The 23,926-nt window shown below is 60.8% G+C and overlaps 6 protein-coding genes across 6 annotated transcripts, besides 1 other annotated feature; all 6 read left to right on the top strand.

The window, feature by feature from the left end:
• Positions 1–1,563: 1,563 nt before the first annotated feature.
• On the top strand, positions 1,564–2,928 carry LPMP_040260 (hypothetical protein; the record flags this gene model as incomplete). The annotated part of the gene is made up of 1 exon (XM_010705373.1): positions 1,564–2,928. The coding sequence occupies one exon, from the start codon at positions 1,564–1,566 to the stop codon at positions 2,926–2,928; it is 1,365 nt and encodes a 454-aa protein (XP_010703675.1).
• Positions 2,929–4,545: 1,617 nt separating this feature from the next.
• On the top strand, positions 4,546–5,328 carry LPMP_040270 (hypothetical protein; the record flags this gene model as incomplete). Its single annotated transcript, XM_010705374.1, has 1 exon — positions 4,546–5,328. One exon carries the CDS (start codon positions 4,546–4,548, stop codon positions 5,326–5,328), a length of 783 nt encoding a protein of 260 aa, XP_010703676.1.
• A 658-nt stretch (positions 5,329–5,986) lies between these two features.
• On the top strand, positions 5,987–7,912 carry LPMP_040280 (beta-fructofuranosidase, putative; the record flags this gene model as incomplete). The annotated part of the gene is made up of 1 exon (XM_010705375.1): positions 5,987–7,912. The coding sequence occupies one exon, from the start codon at positions 5,987–5,989 to the stop codon at positions 7,910–7,912; it is 1,926 nt and encodes a 641-aa protein (XP_010703677.1).
• Positions 7,913–8,924: 1,012 nt separating this feature from the next.
• Positions 8,925–9,493: a repeat region.
• Positions 9,494–10,153: 660 nt separating this feature from the next.
• LPMP_040290 (mitochondrial exoribonuclease DSS-1, putative) lies at positions 10,154–12,664 on the top strand (the record flags this gene model as incomplete). The annotated part of the gene is made up of 1 exon (XM_010705376.1): positions 10,154–12,664. One exon carries the CDS (start codon positions 10,154–10,156, stop codon positions 12,662–12,664), a length of 2,511 nt encoding a protein of 836 aa, XP_010703678.1.
• A 676-nt stretch (positions 12,665–13,340) lies between these two features.
• On the top strand, positions 13,341–13,895 carry LPMP_040300 (ADP-ribosylation factor, putative; the record flags this gene model as incomplete). The annotated part of the gene is made up of 1 exon (XM_010705377.1): positions 13,341–13,895. The coding sequence occupies one exon, from the start codon at positions 13,341–13,343 to the stop codon at positions 13,893–13,895; it is 555 nt and encodes a 184-aa protein (XP_010703679.1).
• A 2,841-nt stretch (positions 13,896–16,736) lies between these two features.
• On the top strand, positions 16,737–23,063 carry LPMP_040310 (hypothetical protein; the record flags this gene model as incomplete). Its single annotated transcript, XM_010705378.1, has 1 exon — positions 16,737–23,063. The coding sequence occupies one exon, from the start codon at positions 16,737–16,739 to the stop codon at positions 23,061–23,063; it is 6,327 nt and encodes a 2,108-aa protein (XP_010703680.1).
• Positions 23,064–23,926: the final 863 nt, after the last annotated feature.

A 23,926-nucleotide genomic window follows, 5' to 3' on the forward strand; every position in this document is an offset into this window, starting at 1 on the left:
GCTTAGTGAGGGAGAAGTGAGAAGGAATGTGGTGGTGGCGGCGCTGTTCATGATTGCACACTCGCACACAGTGGTGGTGATAGGGGGCTGCAGAGATCAGAGAGCGGACGCATCTGGGTCGCAGCAGCAGGTACTTCTTCCCTGCCACATCCTCTCTCCCCCAGCACACCCACATGCTCCCATACAGCCATGTACAGTTCCTATCAGTGCTGCTGAGCTCGCGTTTTTTTTTCCTCACACGCACACACACACACACACTTGCTCGTCCGACTACACGGTAAGGAGAAGGGGGCGACACCTCCGCTCCGTCCCTGCTGCACCCCGGGCGCGAATGGGCAGAGGTGCCTGTAGAGCCCCCCTTGCGTGTGTGCGTGTGTGTTGGTTCGTTGGTTGGTTCGTTCGTCCTTTACTCCTTCTCTTACACATCATGTAAAGTTTTACAGCACACACACACACGCACATCAGCCCTCACCCCCTCCTCCTCCTCCTTGGCAACAACGGGCCCACCACCACACCACCACCACTGTGGTGTCGCCTCTTACTTGTGGAATGAGGAAAGGGGGTCGAGTCCGTGAGAGGGGGGAGGGGGGCTGGTGTGCACAAGCGCTCACGCTCAGATACATGTATGCCGTCCTTGCGTAACGATTAGGGAAAGTCTGTCTGCATCTCCCTCCCCTCTCTCATCTGCTCAGCCAAACTGAGCCAATGAAGTCACACGGCAGCATCAACGAACGTGAAGCGGCGGTGGCGGTGGTGCTGGTGAGCACGAGGGAGAGCGGTGATGTGGGAAGAGGCAGAGGCAGAGGGGATGCACCACACAGTGAAGTGCTCTTCTCTCTTCCTCCCCCCCCCTCTCTTCTTCCATTCCCCATGCCGTCACCTCCAATACCACCACAGGAACCTCGCCCTTGTGGTCCTGATGTGTAGACAAGTGGCGCGCTCACGCACACACTCTCGCTCTCGCACACCCACCACACACGTGCGCTACTCCGCTGTGTGGTGTATGTGCAGGAAGACCGAGAGGGCGTCTCCTCCTACCTCCATTTTCACCTTCACCCGTCCCCCTCTCCTCTTGCCACTTGCATCGACTCCCTGAACTGACGTGCTTTTGCCGTTCAGAGAGCCGTACCTCTACATGTCTCTCTGTGCGTGTAGGTAACACGTTCTCGCTTCCACTCTCGTACGTGCCTCGAGACACTCACGTCGTCTCCTCTTGGTATGTGTGTGCGTATCGTCTGCCTCGGTCAAAGACTTGTGCCTTAGCAGTGTAGGGTGGCGCTCTCTCCCTCTCTCTCCTACTTGGTGTAGTGAATGTAGTGTTGCGCATTTTACGTAGAGATATAGCAGTACGCGCCTTCCCCCGTCCCCCATCCCCACTTAGGCTTCCGCAAAACCTGTCATCGGCACTCCATTGTGTGCACGTGTGCGCGTACTTTAGCGATCCCTCTCCCGCGCACGGCTGAGGTGTGGCTGCGCCTCTTGGTTTTTTAGTTGAAAAGAGAGCGCCGCTCTTTCTCCCTCTCCCTCTCCGTCTCCCCCTCTCTTCGAAGCCGCGCAAAGGCCATGCGCAGTTCACGGAAGCTGTGCACCCTGCCCAATGTCCGAACTGTCGCGGCAACGGGCTGGCGCTATCACCGCCACGGGGTGCCAGAGAAAGTGCTGCAGTATGAGCGGTATCGCGTCCCCTTCAACCGCACGAGTGGGCAGGTGGTGGTGAAGATGTTGGCGGCACCAGTCCACCGGCATGACAAGAATCTTATCGAAGGTCACGGGGGGCCCATTGAGACCCCAAAGGTGTGTCTGCCACATGTCGCCGGCGTTGAGGGCGTCGGCGTGGTCGAGGAGGTCGGCTCCAACGCGAAGCTAGCGCTGAAGGAGGGGGATATGGTGTGGATCAACAACCCCAGTGTTGGGAGCTGGGCAACGCACATCGTCACGGACGCCGAGAACCTCGATGTAGTGCCGTGCCGTGCTGATGTGGACATCGAGTACCTTGCTTCGCTGTCCCTTTTCCATACGGCGTACCACCTCACGCACGACTTCGTGAACATTCAGCCGAACGACGTGGTGCTCCAGACCGGCGCCTCCTCGTCTATCGCACAGATCTGCCAAGGCTACCTGCGCGCCAAGGGTGCGAAGCTCTTTCAAACGATGCAACTGGGTCGCACAGAACACGCCCACCTGCTGGCTTTCTTCAAGCTGCGCGGCGCCTTTGCGGTCGTGCCGTACAACTATGCACGGACGAACTACATGCGTCGCCTTCTCTCCGATGTGCCGCCGCCGAAGCTGCTGCTGAACCACACCTGTGGCGGGTACGGCTCGAACCTCGTCAACCTACTTGGCGACAACGGTGTGTGTGTCACGTATGGCAACACGAGTCATCAACCGATGCAGATCTCCAACATGGACGTGATTGCGCGTGGCATTCAGTTCAAAGGCTTCTTCCTGCCGAACTGGATTCAGCGGCACACGCGCGAGGCTCGCATGCGGGTGCACCAGAACGTGGTAGAGAGCATGACCATCACGCAGGGTCATGGCATCTTCCGCGCACAGCGGTTCAAGATGGACGGCGACTCAGCGTTCGCCTTCAGCAACGCCTGGGACGCCCCACTCGCCTCGCGCAAAGCAGTGCTGCGCATGGTTGGCGAGTACGGTGAGTGGCGCCGCCCGCGCTCGGATCAGGCGGGGTGGAACATCGGGCGGGCCGTCTGGGAGGACATGCTACAGCAGATGTGGGAATCCGCCGGCACAACCGAGAACCCGCAGTCGATGAAGTACTACACGCCGTTTGACGACATCCACGCATCCTTCTACGACGCGGCGCAGTCAAAGGAGATGGGGCACCGCGACGTCTTCTTCCGTCGACCCAACGCGCCGCGCCACAACGCCGCGGAGCAGCAGCAGCAGCAGCAGCAACAACAACAATAGACGGCAATCCACCGCGTGGGTTCATACGTGCTCGCTCAAGGCGGTGAGGCGTAGCACACAGCTGCTGCCGCAAGCTTACGAGCGCCGGAAGAGACGACCACGCAGAAGAGGGTGCATAGGCACACGCTGGCGTCTCTCACAGCCTGGGTGTTCTACTCTCCTCTTGTTGAGGGCAACCCGAGAAGCCGGATGGTGCGGTGCTGAGGATACTGCACGCAGTGGGAGGGAGAGAGATGGGACAATGGTGGCTACTGTCATCGCAGCACCCTCGCGTCCTCTCGTCTTCGTCTTCGCTATTCGCCCACTCATTCCCTCCCCTCCCACTAGGATGCCTGTGTGATGTTTCCCTGAGCAGCGGCCGAGCCCGTACAGTCGACTTCCCCCCCTCCCCCCCCCCGCGGGGCAGCAGCAGCACAAACAGACGCGAGGGGAGATAAAGGGAGGGCGGGCGGGCACACGTGCGGGGCTGTCATTCGCACACCTCCCTGTTCAGCGAGTGAGCGTGGCCTTCTCGTGTCGTCGTTCGATCTGCGTGTATGTGTGTGTGTGTGTGTATTTTCTCTCGTCGCTCCTTTTCTCCTCGGCCCCTTCTCTGAGAGCACGACGAGGCGAGTGCAGTCGAACGCAGCAATGGAAAAGACAAAAAGAGGGGAAGTGCAGAATCGTCCCCCAGCGCCTGACACTAGTGAGTGTCGAGGGAGGGCATGTGTCCCTGAGCTCTGTATCCACCCGTCTGTCTCTCTCTCTCTCGAGAGAGAGAGAGAGAGGAACTGACGATGGTATACTCCCCTTCTCTTCCTGTGCATGGGTCGCATCCCACACACCTGCCACGCCAGGCGCTCTTTCCTGTCGGGCTATTTTTACTTCTCTGTCCGAAGTGCCACACGTCTCCCCACAGTTGCTCCCTGCCCCCGTCCTCTCTCGCTCTCTGCGTACGCTTCCACGGCACACGTACACAATGCTTACCTCCACATACATGCAATGTGCAGCTCTCTGCATGAGGTGGAGGGGGGGGGCATATTTCACCCTGTCTCTCGCTCTCAGTCCACGCCTACCCCGTCCATGCCTGCAGCGCTGCTTTACCACTGGGCGCTTTGTGTTTTTCTCCTTTGCTTTTCAACTCCCGACGCCCTCGCTCGCTCGCTCTCTTCATCTCTTCTGCGCTGTGCTGTGGGAGTGTACGGAGGCGTAGTTTCTCTACACGGGCTCTGTTGCAGCTTTCTGCGCGCCTGGGACGCCTATCTTGGCGGAAGTCACGCGCGCTTCACGTCGGTCTAGCGGGGAGGAGAGAGGTGGGGGGTAGAGGGAGGGAAGCGGTGTTTGCTCGGGGGACCTCGAGAAAACCTGGCCTTGCACTCTCTCTTTATCCAGACACTTCATCGTCTGCATTGTCCACGCACCCGACACAGGCGCATACCAATGAACAGCAGCGCACTAGTGTCAACACGTGCGGTGTGGGCCCTTGAGGGGGTGCGGAGTTTGACAGTTGCCGCGACAAGTGTGAGGCGCTTGCGAAACCGATGTCCTCCCTGGTCTAACATCCTGTGTCAATACAACGTCTGTGTCGGCCTCACACGCGGCAGCTCCTCGACGGTCCCCACCGTCGCCGCCGGCAGCATGAGCACAAAGGGCGCACTCTGCACGGCCTACCGTCATCAAGCCACGGACCAGTTCCATCGATTCCTGCACCACCCGCATGTGGTCCAACCGGACGGAGTCGATGGGCTACCACGCGTCAAGGGCGATCAGCAGCAGTGGCTCAACACAGAGCAGTGGCATGGGTACAGCGAGACATATTTGAAGCGGCACATGCAGTACCCGGCCACCGTCGAACTCAGCAACCCAGCCGTCAATGCACGCCACGACCTCCTCTACGAATGTCTAGGACTCGTGTACGAGCTATACGGTGGCCTCGCCGAGGACCTGCAGGAGCTGCACGATGACCCCCTGCACCCGCAGTTCCACCGGCGCATCTCCCGGATCAAGTGCGACCGCGAGCGCATCGCCGCCGAGCTTGACAAGCGCTACGCTGAACTGCATCCCACAGTGAAGACGGTGTACGACGCTTTTCTCGTCCGTCGCTACTACCACCTTGCTGACTGGATCGTGCATGTTGAGCGGAAGCGTGAGCGCCTCATCAATGACCTCAGCCCCGATTTGATGGAAAAGATCATGAGGATGCGTGGACTCGCAGAACAGTATCTGAGGCATCTGCGCGTCCTCGAGCGCGCACTTTATGACGATCCTATTATGGGTCTCCTCGAGGGTGATCGAGACACGAATGCCCTCGATCAGTATACGCCTGGCGAGCTCGGGATTCTGAGGCAGAAGGCTGCCTACTTCCGCAAGATGCGTCGCTTTGGCGCGAATCAGCTCGACGCCGATACACACACGCACTGACGAGGCGGCTCAATCGACAGACGTGTGTCCCGATGTGGCGCCCCCTCCCCACACCAGGCCACAGCCGCTTCTGTGTCACGGAACTCCCCTTGGCGCCTTTCTCATCCCTCACACGTGCATGCACAGCTATACCTACATACTCCTCGCCGTATGAGCATTCCCCCTTTCCTCCATCCGCCGACAACAACACCCCCAACTTTGCAACAACAAATGACAATGGCCACCTGAAGACAGCGCGCACACACACACACACGCACGTCCCCCTCTCAAGCCCCACAGAACAGCCACCCCTTCTTCGCCGCGAAACCTTCGACGACCTCTGAGTCTGCCCTATCCTTTGGTTTACGCCCCACCCGCGTCATATCCTATCCCCTTATGCCGCCACCCATCCTCCCATGCGTAGTGATGGAAAGCACGAGTCATCCCCGTTGAGGCACCACATTCTGCCTTTAGCCTCTTCTCCAATCCAATACAACTCGCTATCTCTACCACACCTCGCTCCGCCCCCTCCCCTTCCACCCGCCCCTGCCCTCTGCGCTCTCCGCACATCGCGCCGTCCCGCCACACACCCTCTCCCCCACCACCCGCACAGACAGCACTCCCATCGGCACGCACGCACACACACACACACACGCACGCACGCACCTCACGCGACACCATGACCGCTGCCTTGGTGCGCCGCAGGGTCATCCTGCTCCTCGTGGCCGTGGCCATGATCGCCGCCGCCGCCGTCGCCATGGACGGCGTGCCGTACGAGCCCATCTACCACATCCGCCCGCCGAAGAACTGGATCAACGACCCCAACGGCCCCTACCGCGACCCCGTCACCGGCAAGATTCACCTGTACATGCAGTACAACCCCAACGGCCCGCTGTGGGGTGACATCGCCTGGTACCACGTCACGTCGGAGGACTACGTCAAGTGGACGCGTCCTGAGTCGCCGGTTGCCATGTGGGCCGACAGGTGGTACGACCGGTGGGGCGTCTACTCCGGCACCATGATGAACAACAACTATAGCGAGCCGGTCATTGTGTACACCTGCACGGAGCCGGAGAACATCCAGCGTCAGTGCATCGCCAACCCGCCCAAGTCGGACCTGCACGGCAAGCGCACCCTCGACACCCTCGTCAAGAGCCCGCTCAATGCCATCATGTCGGAGGACATGATCCCTGGCCTCGTTGCTTTGGAGAACTTCCGCGACCCCACGGAGTGGTGGCTGGACCCCACGCACCCGAATCGCTGGCTCATCGGCTTTGTGGCCCGCATCAAGGACAGCGAGGGCGACAACGCGCACGTCATCCTCTTCTCCACCGAGGACCCAAGCTTCCAGAGCGGGTACAGCTTCTCCCACAGTCTCTACACCTACAAGTACGACCTGGACCGAATGTTTGAGTGCCCCGACTTCTTCACGCTGACCCAGGGTGGCGAGCACTACCTCAAGCTCTCCACCATGCCCTCGCACCGCGACTACTTCGTCTACGGCGCCTATCAGGCTGACCCGGTAACCGGCAAGTACATCTTCGTCGAGGACCCCGAGCGCAGCTTCACCTTCGTCGACTACGGCCCGCTCTACGCCTCCAAGACGTTCTACGACCCCATTCTCAACCGCCGCACCATGTGGGGCTGGACCATGGATGAGCTGAGCGACACGCAGGTCCGCGCCAACGGCTGGTCCGGCGTGCAGAACATGCTGCGCACGGTAGTGTACGACACCGTCGAACAGAAGATCAAGACGCAGCCGGTGCCAGAGACCAAGGGCCTGCGCCTCCACAAGCTCGTCGACATGAAGGGCATTGCCGTCACCCAGACCCCAACGCAGATCGTCGCCAGCAACACCAACAACACGCTCTACCACGAGATCATCGCCCGCTTCACTCTAGCCGACCCCGCCACCTTCGCCGCCGACGCCACCTACGCCGACGACAGCGAGGTGCCAGAGGTGGGCGTAATGGTCCGTGCCAACGCGAGCCTCGGGCAGTACACCACCGTCTCCGTCCGCATGCCCACCGGCGGCCCCAGCCCCTCGGAGAGCACCCAGCAGCTGGAGACGTACCCCGCGATCAAGGTCTTCTCTACCCCCACAGCCGCCAGCTGCAGCGCCGAGTGCAACAAGATGCGCCTGTGCGAGTCCTACACCTTCAGGGAGAGCGACAAGAACTGCACGATGTACTGGAAGACCAACCCCATGGGCACCAGTGCCGATGCCACCAGCGGCACCGTGCGCGAGCCGCTGCTGTACCTTGGCCGCACCCAGTCCGGCACCATCGGCAACACTGCGCCCCTGCACGGCCGCGCGCCCTTCGCCACCGCCACACCCAACGGCTTCGAGCTTCACATCTTCGTCGACGACAGCGTGCTGGAGGTCTTCAAGGACGAGGGCCTCGAGACCCTCACCGGCCGCCTCTACATCGACAACGGTGCCGACACCACCGGCGTCGCCGTCTACGCGCGCAATGCCGGCACCGTCACCGTCGACATCGAGGTCTACACGATGGACACCATCTGGAAGGCGCCCACGCCCAACGCCGCCAGGAACTTCACCAATTCGCTCTACAACCTGCTCGACACGCTCATCGATGTCTAGGCCGGCTCACGCGCATGCCCCCGAAACACGCCCCCCCCCTCCCTCTCATTCCCCCCCCCCTATTCTTTTACGTTTTGTTGTTCATTCTCGTACGGCTTTCTCCTTCGCCCGCTGCCGTGGTGCGCCACCCTCCCGTTATCTCCTTGGGCTTGTGTGAAGGTGCGTGTAGCCCAGCGGGCTGATGGCGGGGAGGAGGGATCGCCACCACTCCTCAGCTCGCAAGCGAAGCCGTCTGTACCCCTCATCTGTGTTACCTTCCTTTCTTTCTCTGGGTGGTCGTATCGGTAGGCAAGTGGGCAGCGGCTCTCATGGCGTGCGTCGCCGCGGGACTCCTCGTTTCTCCCCACTTCCCCCTTTCCTTCCCCCTGTGGAGTCTTCCTCCGCCGGCGTTGGCCCACAACCCCTTCTTACTTGTCAACGCAGCTGCACCACTGTAGATGCGTGGTGCATGCGCGGCTTGGGTGCCTGCCTACTCGCCTCTCCCTCCCTCGTCTCTCGCTTCTCCACCCCCTCCCCCCACCCCCGCGCAGCGAGGCGGGCGGCGTGGCGAGCACTGGGCTGGAGGGAGTGGAGAAGCGATGCTGCGCCACTGGGTGGCAGCGCCCCTTTTCAACGGAAACTCCTGTTTTACCAAGACGTTTGATTTCCTTACTCTTGACATCCAACGTGTGACGTGTCCGCCACCCGTCTGCCCAGGCAAGCAGTCCTGAGCAGTGATAGTAACTCGCTGTTAATCCACACCAAGTCAACCACAAGCGGGGCCGAAGCCCCAACCTCACCCACCGCCTCCTCACTGCAGCAACCGCGCTACTGTAGCGCCACACACCCTCTCCCTTACCGACCCCCCATTTCGTTGTTCAGTTTATCCCCCACTTCCGCCTCCTCGTCGTCACTGAGAGTCCCACGTGGCACGTCTCTCAGCGCCTCGCTCCTCCGCTGCTTTGTGTTTTGCGCACCGTTTTATGTAGTGGAGAGAGAAAAAAAAAACGCATGGTGTCGAGGCACACTCCTACCACCGCGCGGCATCTCTCACGCCTCGGCACACCCCCATCCTCTCTCTCTTGGTGGAAAAGCCAAGCAGCCTCACCTCTTCCTCTCCCTGCCAACGCGGGGCCACTTCTGGCGCTGAGAGGGTCATGTGCCTAACAAGTGGGGGAGGTGGAGCGAAGTGTCGCTGCTAATGGAAGTCGCAGGGCCCTCGGCAGCGCCGTGTCAGAGCGACCTGCGACAGTGAACCCGTTTGTGCCATCTCTATAATGGCCAGAGTGGTTGTTAGTGTGACCTGAATGCATCTTACCCATTCCTCACTGCGCTACTGGTATGAGGAGCCTACGCCAACCCGTGTCGTGCTCCACGTGGTGGCCGATCTGACGACAGCGGCGGTGAAGCGACTTGCGGAGTGGGAGGTGAGCGGGCTTTGAGGCAGAGGCCGAGCTCAGGGTATTGAGTCGGCGCATCGCTGCAATGTTTGTGTGATTACGACTGCTTGCGCACTACGCGGTGCGCCCTGTGGCAAGGCGGGGGGAAAGTGATGGTGCTAGGCGTCTATTACGTGTGTGGCAGAGAGCAGACACGTGGGAAGGGGGGAGGGGCTCGAGAGTTGGTCGGCGCGCGGGTTACTTTTTGGGGCTGCGGTGGATGGGGTGCCGCCGCTGCCTGCGTGAACCCCAGGAGTGCGGTCTACGTGTGTGCGTTCCCCAGCAGCACACTCGATGTCATCTACCCCTCGTTTCACCTGATTGATACGCCAAGGGGGTTCTGCGATAGGGTACCCCTTCCCCCACGACGCCCTCGCCTCCATCCCTTCCACCCCCCCCCTCCCCTTCTTCTTCCTCCCTACAGAAATGTACGAGCACACTGCATGCAGCTCTCTTACACATCACCATCTCTTGCGCCGTTGGTGTTTCTCCTGCTCCTCTAAGAAGCAGAAGGGCGTCAGCGCCGTGCGGCGGTGTTGCTGAGTGCGCCTGGTAATTAGGGGAAGGGTCGCGAGGGGGGAGGTGCTACAGAGGAAAGGGAAAAAGGGCGACTGCTGAAGGTGGTGCGCGTGTGTGATGCTGAAGTATAGCGCCTTCCTACCATCCCGTACCCTCGAACCTCTCTGAGGGCCTTTACAATCCACCAACCCACTTTGACCCCCTTCGGCGTTTTACAGCTCCTCGCCTCCACCCCCCTCCCCCCTCTCTCTCTCTGGTGTTTTATCTCCCTCTGCGAAGAACCACGCAGCGACGACCCCTCTTCATGTTCGTACGTGTCCTCAACACCGCGGCGGTAGGAACGCCAACCGGCGGCGCGCTGGCAGCACTGCAGCGCCGCGGCGCCGCGTCAAAGAAGGCGTCAGCAACTCTGAGCAGCTCTGCGCAAGCATCGAATCACACGGTCCAGTCGTCTTCGTCGACGGGGCCGTGCACTATCATCGCGAACGCCGCAGCGCAGTTCAGCGGCACCCACCTAGACGTTGCCTGGACGCGGCAGTTCGTCCTTGGCTCTCTGCTGCAGCGCTATGACCCTCTGCGATACGCACCGTCCTCGACCACCGCGCGGGTGGTCGAGTCGGCCTTGTTGGAGTCGCAGCGACTCCTTAGCTCAATCTGGAAGCTACCGGTGCGACCCCTTGACACCGTGAGTGAGACACGCATCCTTCGGCTACTGGCCCGCTACGCTGCCGGCGAAGGTATCCTCTCCGACACGGCTCTAGAGATTCTGCAACGGGTCTTGGTACGCCTCCCTGGTGCCCCGAAGTGCATCTCCGACCCCGTTCACATGCGCACTCTGCTGGAACTCATCGGGTACGTTGAGCCTGGCGACAATCTCAACCGGGTCGCGTACGCTGGGGAGCTGCACTACCCTCCGCAAGCACACGCCTTCATGGCGGAGTTGCTAGTAGAGGGCCGACAGCGCGACGGCGGCGACGCCTTCGATGCCATACGCGAGCGCCGAGCGGGGCCGGGGTACGCCATCGACTCCGCCACAACGAGCGAGGTCGACGATGCCATCGGCGTCTGCGTGGATGCGGCAACGGGTGCGAAGTACTTTGTCGTATACGTCTCCGATGCAACCGTTTACTGCCCCTTTGACAGCACCCTCGAGCAGTTGACAGCACGGCGGCTTACGACCACCACCTACCTGCCGGAGGGCGTCTTCTTCATGCTCCCAAAGCCTATCGTCGAGGCCGCCACGTTGCGCGAGGACCGTCCGTGTCGCACGTTCAATGTCGTCTTCCAGATCGATGAGACCACCGGTGAAGTGAAGAACTACTCAGTCGCCGTGGGATGGTTGGATCAGCTGCGGCGCATCACATACGATCAGCTACAGGAAATGATCAGCAAGGAGGAAGACAGGGAGGTGCCCACGGAAGGCAGCGGCCCCACCGTCATGGGGGTTGGACACGTCAAGGACGCGCCGTCCTCGTCACCTCTCTTGACTGAGTGCATCGACAGCGCGCATCCCCCGCCGACATGGATGACGCGTGAAGACAAGGACAACCTCTTTTACATTATGCACTGCGCACGTCTTCGGCTGCGCACTCGACTAGAGCGGCAGCAGCGACAGCAACGCCAGTGCGGGCCCGGGAGCAAGGACGGTGGAGGGGAGGTGGCGGCGCCGCCACCGGTGGACTTCAGCCTGCCCGACCCCCTCATTAAAGTCAAGGGCACCGAGGTACTCTCCGTCAGTGATCAGGTCATCTCCACCCAAGACGCTCGCCTCGCTGTGGCGGAGCTGATGATCGCCGCCAACGAGGTGTGCTCACGCATTGCACAGGCTAACCACATTACAGTGCCGTTCCGCGGCACTCGTGCCCTCTCCAGCGATCATCTCGTGGCGCGCTACTACACAGAGCCTGAAGGTGTGCAGACACTAACGTCGCTGGACGCCTCGCACATCTTCCTGGCCGAAGCCATGCAGTCCTCCGTGCGTCGTCTCAGCACTGTGACACGCGCCATCTACCATCACGTCCCTCTGCACCACACTGGGCTCGACACAACCTTCTACACCCACAGCACAAGTCCACTGCGTCGATATCCCGACATGCTCGTACACCATCAGCTCAAGACGTGGCTTTGGCAGCAGCGCCGCGGTGGCGGCAGTAGTGGTAAGGCCCGCGCTGTCTCCACTTCCGCCGCACCTCAGGAGTTCATCCCCGAGTACGCCATGGCCTCTCTCTGCGCGATGATCAGCACGAAGCAGGAGCGCGCCAGTCTCCTGCAAGACAGCAGCACGCGCTTTTGGATTTTGCGATACCTCGAGCACTTGGAGCGTGCCTCGGCCGACGCTGCTGCTGCTGCTACTCGTGACGGTAGTAATGGCGACTCGCCTCACAAGAGGAGCTACGTGTGCTTGGTCGGTGAGACACGCCGTGTGGTGGCGGCGCCAGCGTACACCCGCTTCGCGTGCTCCTCAGCGGAACTGTCGCAGCTGCTGTCCCTACCACTGGCCTCAGCATCCACCACCTCGAGTACAGTGCGGCGCCCGGCATCACTGCAGGTAGACGCTGTTGCCCGTTGGCGGCAGGAGACTCCTGAATTCACCTACATCTCTGATGTGTACATCCCTGAGGTGCAGCTGGCGCACACAATCGCCCACCACCTCGACAGCGTCCGTGTCGGGGCTGTGCTGGAATGCCACATCGCTCGAGTGCAACCTACACAAGGGCTGTTGGAGCTGGTGATTGACCGTGTCTTACCCGGCGGTGATGAACGGCACTACGAGCGCCTCTGGATGGGGGGCTTTGTGTCTCAGCTTGATGCGTAGTAGGCCGTCTTCGCATCCCTCTCTTCGCCATCTGGGTCCCTCTCTCCTTTTCCTCTCTGGCTGCCAGCTTCCACTGCCGCAGTCGTTGCTGCCGCTCCCTTTCCTGACTCTCTCTCTCTCTGCCTGTGTGTGCGTGTGTGTGTGTGTGTGAGAGAGAGAGCCTAATAAAACAAGAAGGGTATACGTAGTGACGCGAGAGGGACGAAGGAGAGAAAGTGCGCGTGACCAGAGTGACGTTGCCTGTTTGGGGTGGGTAATCGAACAAAGACGAAGGAAGGATGAAACTTAACGGAGCCTGAGCGACTCCCCCCCCTCCTCCACACACACACACACACACGCACCCGAGTAAGCATGAGAGAGCAGCACAGCACATCGCTGAAAGACCGGGAAGAAAAAGGCACGAAACAGCAAAAAAAAAAAGAAAAGAGGCCATTCTGCGCAACAGCTCTTTCCACGCACGATCTCCTCTCCCCACCGTCCACCCGCACCACCCTTGCGCGCGCGCTTCCCCCTCTCATCTCATCTCATCTCTCTTCTCCTCTGTCGTTTTCCTTTGCATACCACCACATGCCCACAACTCTTCCTTCTTTTCTGGTTGGACCGATGCCGTTGATGTCTTCTGTCGCCGCCACCACAGCAGCAGCAGCCGGCTTTCCCGATCAACAGGAAAAGAGCAATGGGACAACTCTTCGCCGGCCTGTGGGGCCTGTTCAAGGGAAACAAATCCTACAAGCTGCTCATCCTTGGCCTGAACAACGCCGGTAAGACATCCATCCTATACCACCTGCAGCTGGGTCACTCTATTGCCACCCAGCCCACCCTCGGCGGCAACACGGAAACGCTCACCATCACGCACCCGCAGACAAACAACTCCATCACCTTCACCTGTTGGGACTTGGGTGGACAGGAGCAGCTGAGAGCGTCGTGGAAGCTCTACTACGACCATACCGACGCCATTGTGTTCGTTCTCGATGCCGCGGACGCCGGGCGGTTCCAACAGGCGAAAGAGGTTCTGCACCAACTTCTGCACTGTGAACCATCGCTGCAGCACTCCACTCTTCTCGTGCTGGCAAACAAGCAGGACTTGGAGTCTGCAGCTGCCCCAGCCGAGCTAATCGAGTACTTGGAACTTGGGAAGCTGAAGGATCGGACGTGGACGCTCATGGGCTGCAGCACCTCCACCGGTGAGTCGCTGCGCGTGGCCATGAACTGGATCGCCGAGAACGTCTAAGTCACCGCGGATAGAGATGGGCGTGAAAGGCACAGAGAAGGATGTGCCCAGGGAAGCCCACACACACACATACGCACATCCACACACGCTTTGGGTGGCCACAATCAGAGAGAGGGGGCGGGGGCGAGTTCTGCAGTCCCTGCATGTGCACAAGCACACGCGAAACTCCCTCCTCTTTTCTTCTCTCGCTCTGCTGTTCTGAGTCGCTGTTGGGTGCCTTTTCGTCTCACTTTCTCTCCTGGCGTGCGGGGGTGTGCGTGTGTGCATCGACTGCTGCGGCGGCTCTCTCTCTCGTTCTTGTTTATTTTTTGTGTGCTTCAGGGATCTGCGAGTTTGCGTCCAACTGACGTGACCGCAGCGGCGCGTACAACACGTAGGAGGCGCTGCGCGTGTGCAGCGCCTGTATGGCCTCTCTTCTCTCGTCTGCGTTTGCTCTTTTCGGTAGGTTCGCAGAGGCGTGCCTGCACATCCGTCAAATTACGCGGGAGAGGTGTAATGAGGATATGTGGGAGGGAGCGAGAAGGGGAGGGGGGTATTGTAAGCCGCGCATGTGTGTCTCTTTTCTTAGCCTGCGTCTCACTTGATTTGGACGTTGTTTTCCGAGTTGAGAAAAGAGGTGGAGTGGTGGAGGGAGGGGAAGCGGGAGATGGATACTTCTGGGTGGGGTAGTGTGCTTGTCGACTGTGACGGTCCTCCCACCCTTCACGATCGTCGTCCACCGTCATCTTCTCCAGCCCCTGACGTCGTCGAACAACGGACGCACACTAACACCCACAAACAAAGCCGAAAGAAACCTGCACAAGAACCGTAGAGGACACGGATAAGAAATGGCGTTTCGAGTTATGATGATCGCTGCCGACGGTAAATCAGTGTCTCCTTGCTCCCCGGAGGATGATCCTGCTGGTGCTTGTCACTGGCGCTACCACCCTCTCCTAGGTCGACCCCCTCACACACACACACACGCACACCATCGCTCCAGCACGTCTATCAACGCGCGCCAGCAGGCAAACACACAAGTGCGTTAGCCTCGCCCTCCGCCTGTCCCGCTATGTGGGCATACAGTGCGGTTTGAGTGTACTTCAGTGAGACGAATGGCGACACATCTCGCTTCTCCTCCTCCTCTCCCCAAGCCTTTTTCCGCACTCGAGTCGAAAAGTTCGCTGGGGCTTTGTCTCTCTGCTTCGCCCGCCCCCTCTCCTCCCCACTTGCGAAAGTGTCTTTGGCCCTCTTGTAGGGGGGGGAGGGGTCTCTCTGCCAATTTCTGCCGGGCGGCTTCCGGCCACGGCGTACGGATCTATAATTATACATACATATGTATTGTGTGTGTGTAGACGAGGGGGGGCGTGGCACCTCTCTCTCCTCCACTCTTATGGTGCGGGGGATGCTGACAAACTTTTGCTACCTTCTCTGTGAGTTCAAATCAGTCCCACCCTGACCGACCCCCCACCCCACCCCCGTCATGTGAGCCACCAGATGTGGACATGATGGGTAACAGAAGGGATGAGCCCTGCATCTTCGTGGAAGTTGTGGAAACGACAAACAGCGACTCCGTAAGAGCGGAACTGCACAGGTCCGCTTCCCTCAGTGGACGACATCCAACAGGTGTTGGGGACATCGCCCCAGCACAGCCTCGAAAATTGGATGGGGCCGCTCAGCTCACTAACTGACATCGCCTCCTGTTTCCCCCCACGTCCCTTTCCGCCTCCCTTCCGCTCTCTGACATTACCCTAGCAGTGGCGGGAAGAACACTTCGCCCGCCACCCATCACACCGGGCACGCCCTCTGCCTTCTCTCCCTCCCTCCCTCTCCATACGCGTCCATGTTGCATATCGTCCTGCTGTTGGAATCGTTTGTTTTTCTTCTTCGTGTGCCCATCCACCACTTCCCCCCTCCTCCCCAGGCCATATTTCCCCCACACCAGCGAGAGAGAGAGAGAGAGGAGGGGCGGAAAGAGACCGCAGGCTGCCCCAGCGCTGCATCTGCCCAAAGCCCCAGAAGTCACGCCCTCTTCACTTTATGTTTGCGACTGAGGGCGTTTTCCTCTCTGCCTTTCGCTCTCTCTCTCTTCTTCTCTCCTGTCCCCCTCCCCCTTTTTGCGCATATTTGTAAATAGAGGCGCGTTTTCTTCCCTCCCTCCCTCTCTCTCTGTGTGTGTGTGGGTGGGTGGGTGGGTGTGTAGAGGCGTGTGTATCGCTCTGAGAAGCTGTTGCACCCCTTCCCTCCCCCCTCCTCCTTCCTCTATCACGCCCATCACCATCGCCACCACACTGTCACCTACTATACTCGGAGTCTTTCTCCCTCTCTCCCTCTCTCCCTCTGAAGGGCGTTGTTGTGTTCTCGACTAGGTACCCTTACCAGTATAAAAGGCGCCTCTGCGCGTGTGTTAGACGGCCCCAGTGTCTTCTCTCGCTATCCGTGTCTTCCTCAGTTTTTCTCCCCACCCCCCCACCCCACCACCACCACCTCCCATCGTGTTGTCGCTGTGGTCGCTCCCGCTCGTTGCTGAATCGGCTGCCGCGTTAAACCTCGCGCTGTGTCACCCACCCTCACCCCTCTTTCTCCCCCGCCCCCGTAGTCTACCATATTGTCGTCCTCTCCGACAGATCCAAGGCAGCTGGTGTGTGCACGCCTCGCAGAGGAGCCAAGAAAGGGGAAGGTGGATTGGAGTAGTGCTCGATTTCCTCTTGTTTCGCACGAAGGAAGGTGAAAATCGCTTCAGTTCCAACGCAGACGTGTGTATCCGACAAAATATAAACCCCCGATCCAGCAGACAGAGGGTGCACACGCGCATAGCGAGGGCTCCGAGATAAAGGGCGGCGAGGAGGTGAAGAAGACTTCGCAATGTCCTACCCGGGCCCGACATCCTCGCAGAAGGGCGAGGTGGTCGGTGATGCGTGCGGAGGGAAGAACCCGACCTCGCTTTCCCTGGACGTGCCGTCGCCGGAGCACGCGTGGACAGGGGTGGGGCCGGCCCATACGCTGGACGACACCCCGGCGGGTCTCTCTGTGGGCGTGGCGACGGCGCCGGTCGCCTTTTTGCGCCCCCCCAACGCCGCCGCGGGCCGCCCCCTGCCGTCCTTTGCAGCGCTTCTGCCGACGCGGCGATCTCCGCTGTCGGTGGACACGACGAGCAGCGACAGCGCTGCGCACGAGCCGAGGCAAAAGAAGCGCGACCAGGCAACGGTTACAGCGCAGCTCGCGCCTCTGCACCTGACATCCAAGCCCTCCTTCCCCAGCGTTCCTGGGTCGGGGGCAACGGCCCAAGGCTGCGGTGAGGGTCATGAAGATGCCGTAGCTTCTTGTTTGGCTCACCGGCAGGCCCACCGCACTCACCTGGCCGTTTCTCCTTTGAACAGTCCACTGTTCGTCCCCTCCACCGCGTCCAAGAGTCGCAGCCGCAACAAGCACGGGCTCGCAGACTCGATGTCGTTTCCGCAGAGAGCGGAGTCGCCGGTGGCCTACTCCTTCACCGACCTCTTTGTCGGCTTGGAGCGCCCGCGCCTATATGGCCGCCGACAGCGGGAGAGACTTCAGCATCACCGCCACCACGGTCGCACACATGCAGATGACGTCGTTGATGTAGATGGCCAAGCGTCGTCGAGCTCCTTCCTCTCTTCGTCATCCTTATCGCTGGATCATATAAGCTCCATCGGTCGCCATGATGGCGCCTTCTCCGGCGAGAACACAACCAAAGACGAAGACGGTGCCAATACCCCTACTGTCTATTGTAGCCCTCAGCTACCGCACTGGTGGCGCAGCATCGTGACCCCAGTCCCAGGCACCCGCGTGTCTCTGAGACCTGACACGTGCCGCCTCGAGTTTTGGTGGATTGATCGACTCGGCAGCGAAGCGTACGAAATTATCCGCATCGTCCTGAAGCACTCCCTGGAGGGGGTCGTGCTGCGCCGCAGCGGCAAGGCCGCCGTCGTGGTTGAATTTCGGATTTCGTCCAAGCTGTTAAAATCCACCGACTACGTTGTCACGCGGCGATCGCGCGAGCAGCGCGATGGGTCACCGAGTCCTGCGACAGATGCGAACACGAGTGAGTCGCCCAGCGTGCTCTTCATGGATAGTGTTTGCTCCCCGGCGGCCCCAGGCGCCTCTCTCACCGGCTCCCAGACGGTCTGCGCGGCAGAAGCCGCCACGGTTGTCCAACACAGTCCCTCTCCGACTCCCTTCACCAGCAGCGCACCCCTCGACACGAGCACCGTCACTCTCGGGCCCGTCGGAAACCAACACACTCGCAGTGGTAACCGCGGCAGCAAAGCAGAGTGCAGACGAATAGAGTCGGCGGAACCGGCAGCCAGGGTGGCCAACGCCACCACCGCCACCGCAACGACAACGGTCACGACGACCATAACGACGATTGCAGGGGGGACAAGCAGCCAACTCACATCACCGTTGTGCTTTCCTGTGTCGCCGAGACGAGCCACCGCGAAGCGAGTCCCTGAGGGCGAGGACGAGACCACCCCCTCCACGCAGGCACCTGTGTGCACACCATCCCCACGCTCCCCTTCCATGCATCTCCAGCAACCCCAGCAGTCGGAGGCGACAGGACCCTCCACCACCCTCTTACCCAGCGCACACCTCCCCCTCTCCTTCACAGGCGACAGCACCGCTGGCAACATGACAAGAGTGATGGCTGCTGAGCGCATCGGCGGAAATGGTGAGGAAGAGGTCGATGCAACCTCGGTAAATGGCGGCGGCGGCGGCGAGAGCACCCGCTCCTTGGCGTCCACAAACGTGACGACGAACCCGAACGGAAGCCTCAGCAACGTCCTCGCGACGGCTATGCCGCCTGTGCGGCACCTCATCCAAGGTAGCCCCCCCGCGACGAAGCTAGATGAGGCACACGACATGAACATTATTGGTGGTGCCGATGATGATGTGGCCAGCAGGGAACCGGGGTCCCCCATTGGCACTCAAGGGAATCCGTGCACCCTGTCTCATCGGTGCTCCTCTCCACCGCTGCAGTCACCGTGCGACAAGCTCGCTCTTACGGTCAAGGTGAGCCCTATGACCACGAACAGCGTGGAGTCGGAGAGCTTGTACAACCACATCGGCAACCGCAGCGGTGGTGTTGCCACTGCTGGCGGCGGTGAGGGGATGTTTCTCGTCCACATCGAGTCACACAGCAAATCGAAAACAGTCAACATGAATCAGCAGAGAAGCGGAAGCCCCGTCGTCGCTCCGCCTGCTACACTCGCGTCCAATCCGCTGCTCTCCGTCAGCGGCCACCGCTACCCTGCGCTGCACGGCAGCTTCATCAGCGACTGGCAGCACGACAGCCGGCGATCGCAGCAACCGCCCCACCAGGATCCGCTGGGAAGCCCCATCAGCGCTGCCAACTCGTACTCCGACACAATAGCAAAGGTGGCTGCTGCCGCCGCAGAGGCTGCGCGCTTGGAGGACGCCACTGTTCCGACTACAGCAGCTGTAGCGGCTCCCTCACAGCAGCGGCGGCCGACCCCTTTGGACACCTCGCAGCACGTCATGGCCGAGGACGACGACTCCGTCGTGGCAATCCTCACCCTGCCAATCGCTATGTGCACCCCCATCGTCGTGGTGCGCCTCCATGCGATGCACATCCTGCACCCCCTTCTGCGCGCCATGACTCTCTTGGACAGCCCTGCCTTCTCGGCCAGCATATCGGGTGATTACCGCTACTCAGATAACATGGATACGGAGAGCACCGACGAGGCGCTGGTGACCGCAGTGCGGCTGTCGAACGTGACACCGGCGTCCTCGTCGGCAAGGGATGCGAGCAGCCCCGACTACACTGGGGCCGTTCGCATCGTTAGCGAAGCGATCGAATTGCTCAAGCAGGAGAAGAGCATGGAGGAGGCGCCACCGATGACGACTACCCCAAACGGCCACGCACCGACGCGTGCCCGAGACCTCTCTATCCTCTACACAGTCCGAAGCCATCTTCTCTTCCACGCCTCGCTGACATGCCTCCATGACAGCCTGCACGATGCCGAGGCGGCAATACGGTGCTGTCCCGCCAGGGATCATATCAACGCCACCTACGAGGTGCTCACTGCAAACCTAATTAGCCTCGGCAACATATCGCAGGTGGAGGACCTGGCCGGGTTTTTGCGGCATCGCCGGCGTGCCGTGTCGCCGCTGCTCCTTCGCCTCGGTCGCGTCACGCAGGTAATGGTGTCGTACGCGTCTATCTTTCTGCGCCAGCAGCTCCCGACCTCTACGCTGTGCCTGTGCGTCGGGGGGGATGCGGGGACGATGCAGTACAGCGGCACCATCATGGAAAACGCGTCGCTCTCGCCTCACTCGCCCGAAGAAGGTGGTGTGCTGCACTGTCCTCTCGGAGACTCTCCCAACGCTGCCGGAATAGTGAATCCCGCGTCGACTGGTCAGCCTCGCATTCCCTCACTCCATCCGACTCCACAACCGACGGAGCACATCAGCTTCTCTCTCAGTCACCGTGTCGACGGACTGTCGTCGCGCGCTGATGCAGCTGCCAACACCGCCACGCCCCTCCAGACACACACGCTGCCGTGCGAAGTGTGCCCGCTGCTTTTCGGTCGCAACAGCAGGACCCTGCATGCTGCCGACGAGCCGCCGCGGCGGCCGCCTCTGTCCGTGTCCGCCGCAGGCGCTGACAGCATCAGCGCAGGCCTGGCACAGCACTACCGCTCCCCAACAACCCCGCGCCCGCGATCGCCGTTTTGTGGTCTCCTTCAGCCTGGCTATCCCTTCCGCCCAGGCACCGATGTGTGCCACCGCCGCCTGTTCCTCCTTGAGACCCTCCTCCCCAGCATGAACCCAACGCCGGTAAGTCGGCTACCGCTTTTCGTGTCGCGCGGGTACTGCGGCGCGACGGGGCGGCGAAGCCTGCATCCGATCAGCCAGCCAAGCAGCACCAGGGCAACGATCAGCGGCGGCAACAACAATGCCACCCCCTCTAGCGTCGTCATTGTCCAGAGAACCATGTCAAAGCGGAGGGTGAGGGCAGAAGACTTCATGCATGATCGGGACTCCATGTTGGCCCTCTTGGCTGCCACGGCCGACACGACGACGCGGTGGGGCACGGTGCCGATTGAGTACTTCTGCCGCCACATCCGCCTCTCCGCCACCCGCCGCATTCAGAAAGGTGAGGCCGTCTTGATGGAACGTCCAGCCGTTCTGATGCCCTTCTGGCCACTTCCCTCGCCGCGATCGGCGTCGGCGTCTACCACTGCCACGACGCTCCGTGGCAACAACGGCACCAGCGCCGGGGTGAGCAACAGGTCTGTCAACGTCCCATCAGTACCGTCATGCTGCGCGCAGTGTGGACGACAACGACTAGCAAAACCTGTGAATTGCCCTGGTGGCTGTCACTCCGTCTACTGCTCCGAGCAGTGTCAACAACTAGCCCTGCGGCTGTATCACGTGGTGGAGTGCGGCGGCGTTCCACCAGACCCCAACAATGCGCACGTTCTCGAGCCTGGCGACGACGTAGGAGCACGAGTGCGACGCGCAGTGACGGCGTTGCAGGGCGTTTTCTCCGACTGGAATAGCTACTTGCATCAGTTCGTTCCCTACGACACCCCGAACACCCGCCTCACGACCCCACACACCGCGGGCTCGCCAGGGATGGCGCCCGTGTCACCATCATCAGTAGGTGAAATGCCAGGACATGATGCATCACAGCACCAGTCTGGCGATGCGAAGGGTAAGACCGTTGGGCAGGCAAAAAGGAGCTGCGTGCCACTGTCAATCTTGGTTGTCACGGCGATGCGAGTGGTGGCGCGGCTTGGGGCGATGCTGCTGAGTTTGGCGCTGCCGCTGGAACTTCTACCGCAAATGCAGAGCCACCCAGCGTGGACAGCAGAGCGGCACGCGATGATACGCGCTGTGGCTCGCACGCTGCGTCAACGCGGACTGATGGTGCCGGCGACAACGACGTCCGCCGTGCCCGGAGTCAACGCATACTGCACCAATGTGGACCCTCATCGGCTCCTGCTGCTTGAGGTGCTGCTACAACAGCTCTCCGTCCCCTTCTTCGCCGACTTCAACTACAGCGCTTCGTCCACCCTCTGGGAGGGACTGCGTCAAATCCCATGCGAGGTAGCGCGTAGCTCTGGCAATCCGGTCGCTGCAACCGGTCCTGAGAAGCCGGTGGCCAGCCCAGTGGACGGCTCGCGACCGGACATGTTCCCCAACCCACCCTTCCCTCACGCACCGTCGTCTGCCCCCGCCAATGCGCAGCAGCAGCAGCAGCAACGCAACTGGTTTGTGGAGCTGACTCCCACGCAGCTTGAGATGGTGCTCGGCGACTTGCACAGTATGGCGCACCGAGTCTACCAGGTGGTCGCGAAGGAGTTGGTCGACGTGCCGTCCCTTCCCCTGTCTGGCGCGGAGGCGGAGGAGAACAACAGCCTCGAGTGGGGCCTCCCCGGTCGGTGGAGCTGCGTCGAGCTTCTTGGCTTTCTTAACAGCACGCGAGCGCTCCACCAAATCAGCGACTTTGCCTTGACAAGTTGGGCGGTGGTGTACCCGCGCGACATGGAACCGCCCAACGTGGCTGCCGCGATGGCGGCGGACGGCCGTAACGTGTCACAGGCCCTGTCTATCTTTCTGGGCGACGATCACTCAATGAAGATCCACCACCACCACCATTCCAACAAGAACAGTGTCATTGCAAACGAGTTCAGCCATGCGAGCCCCAGCGACATCCCCAACACTGCTGCGGTACCACTCGCTGTCATTAGTCCGTGGTCATGCTTAACGGTTGACCTCCACCCCATTCTGGGCAACGTTCACAGCGGCATCATATACTCTCGCTTCATGGTCGAGCACGAGCAGCGGCGACGCATGCTCGCCTACTGCGCGGCCGCAGCAGGGCGTCGCGGTGGCGACGGCATCGGCGGGGGTAGCGGGAACGAGGATTCTTTTCTCTCGGTCCACTCGGGAGTCTCGACATCGGCAGCGACGCTGCTCACTGGCGACGACTCCGCCCGAACAGGGTCGTTGCGCGACAGTTTCAACCTTCAGCTGCTCGAGGAGACTGCGCGGCGCAGCTGCTCCAACCTGCATCTCTCTCTCGTCTACACCCCATCCAAAGATCCCGCAGTGCTCGCCGTAGCGAAGAAGAACATCACTCTCGGCGACGTACTGTGGTGGGAGTCACTGAACTGTCGCGAATACCTTTCCGCGCTCCTGTAGCGGCGCGCGTCACGTGGCACACAAGCGCGGCACGCTCGCATTCCATCCACCTCACTCTGCGTCGGGGTGAAAATGTTTGTTCCCGTGTGTGTGTGTCTGTGTCGCCTATGTAGTTTATCGGCACCCAATGCCGAACCCACGCACTGCTTCGTTCTCTCTTACTCTTACCCACTCACTCTTCTTGGCACATGGTGTTTTTGCCTTCATTTCGGGCGCCATGTGCACCGGTGACCGAGGAGACGCCTCAGTCGCGGCATCTCGGGGGGAGGGGGAGTCCTGTAGCAGAACGAGGGATGCGCTGAGACGACGAGAAAATGTGCTCGTGTTGCGGTGTTGTGCTTCCTCTTGTGCAGGTGTGCCTTCTTTTCAAAGTGGTCGATGAGCGATCCACAGCCCTACACGCTCGTCAGCGTCTGCCTCCTGTGTGTGTGTGTGTGCCCGTGGGTTTGCGTGATGACGAGACGGGAGCAACCAAGAGAGATTGAACAACCGACTCAGCTATACAAGGTGCCCGCTGCTTTACTCGTCTTACACTCATACACCAGCCCCTCCCCCCGTCCTCCTCCCGCCCTGCGATGGGTGTATCTTCTCGTTTTCTATTGCTCACTCCAGCCTTGCTCGCTGCTCTTTGGCTCCGCTCCCCCTCTCCCTTCCTTTTTCTCCTCTTGTGTCCTGTTCGGACGCCTCGCCCTCCTCTCATGTCTCGTTCATGGGGCTGCTCCTTCGCGTGTTTCCCTCTTGGGATGTCCTCGTGACACCACCAGGCGCCCCCACGCTTCTTCCTTTTCCCTTCCCCTGTTGAGCATGCCTTGCGCCTCCACATGTGCATACAGCTGAACACAGTCAACCAACGCACGCACTTG

This window comes from Leishmania panamensis, assembly GCF_000755165.1.
Source record: "Leishmania panamensis strain MHOM/PA/94/PSC-1 chromosome 4 sequence".
NCBI lineage: Eukaryota > Euglenozoa > Kinetoplastea > Trypanosomatida > Trypanosomatidae > Leishmania > Leishmania panamensis.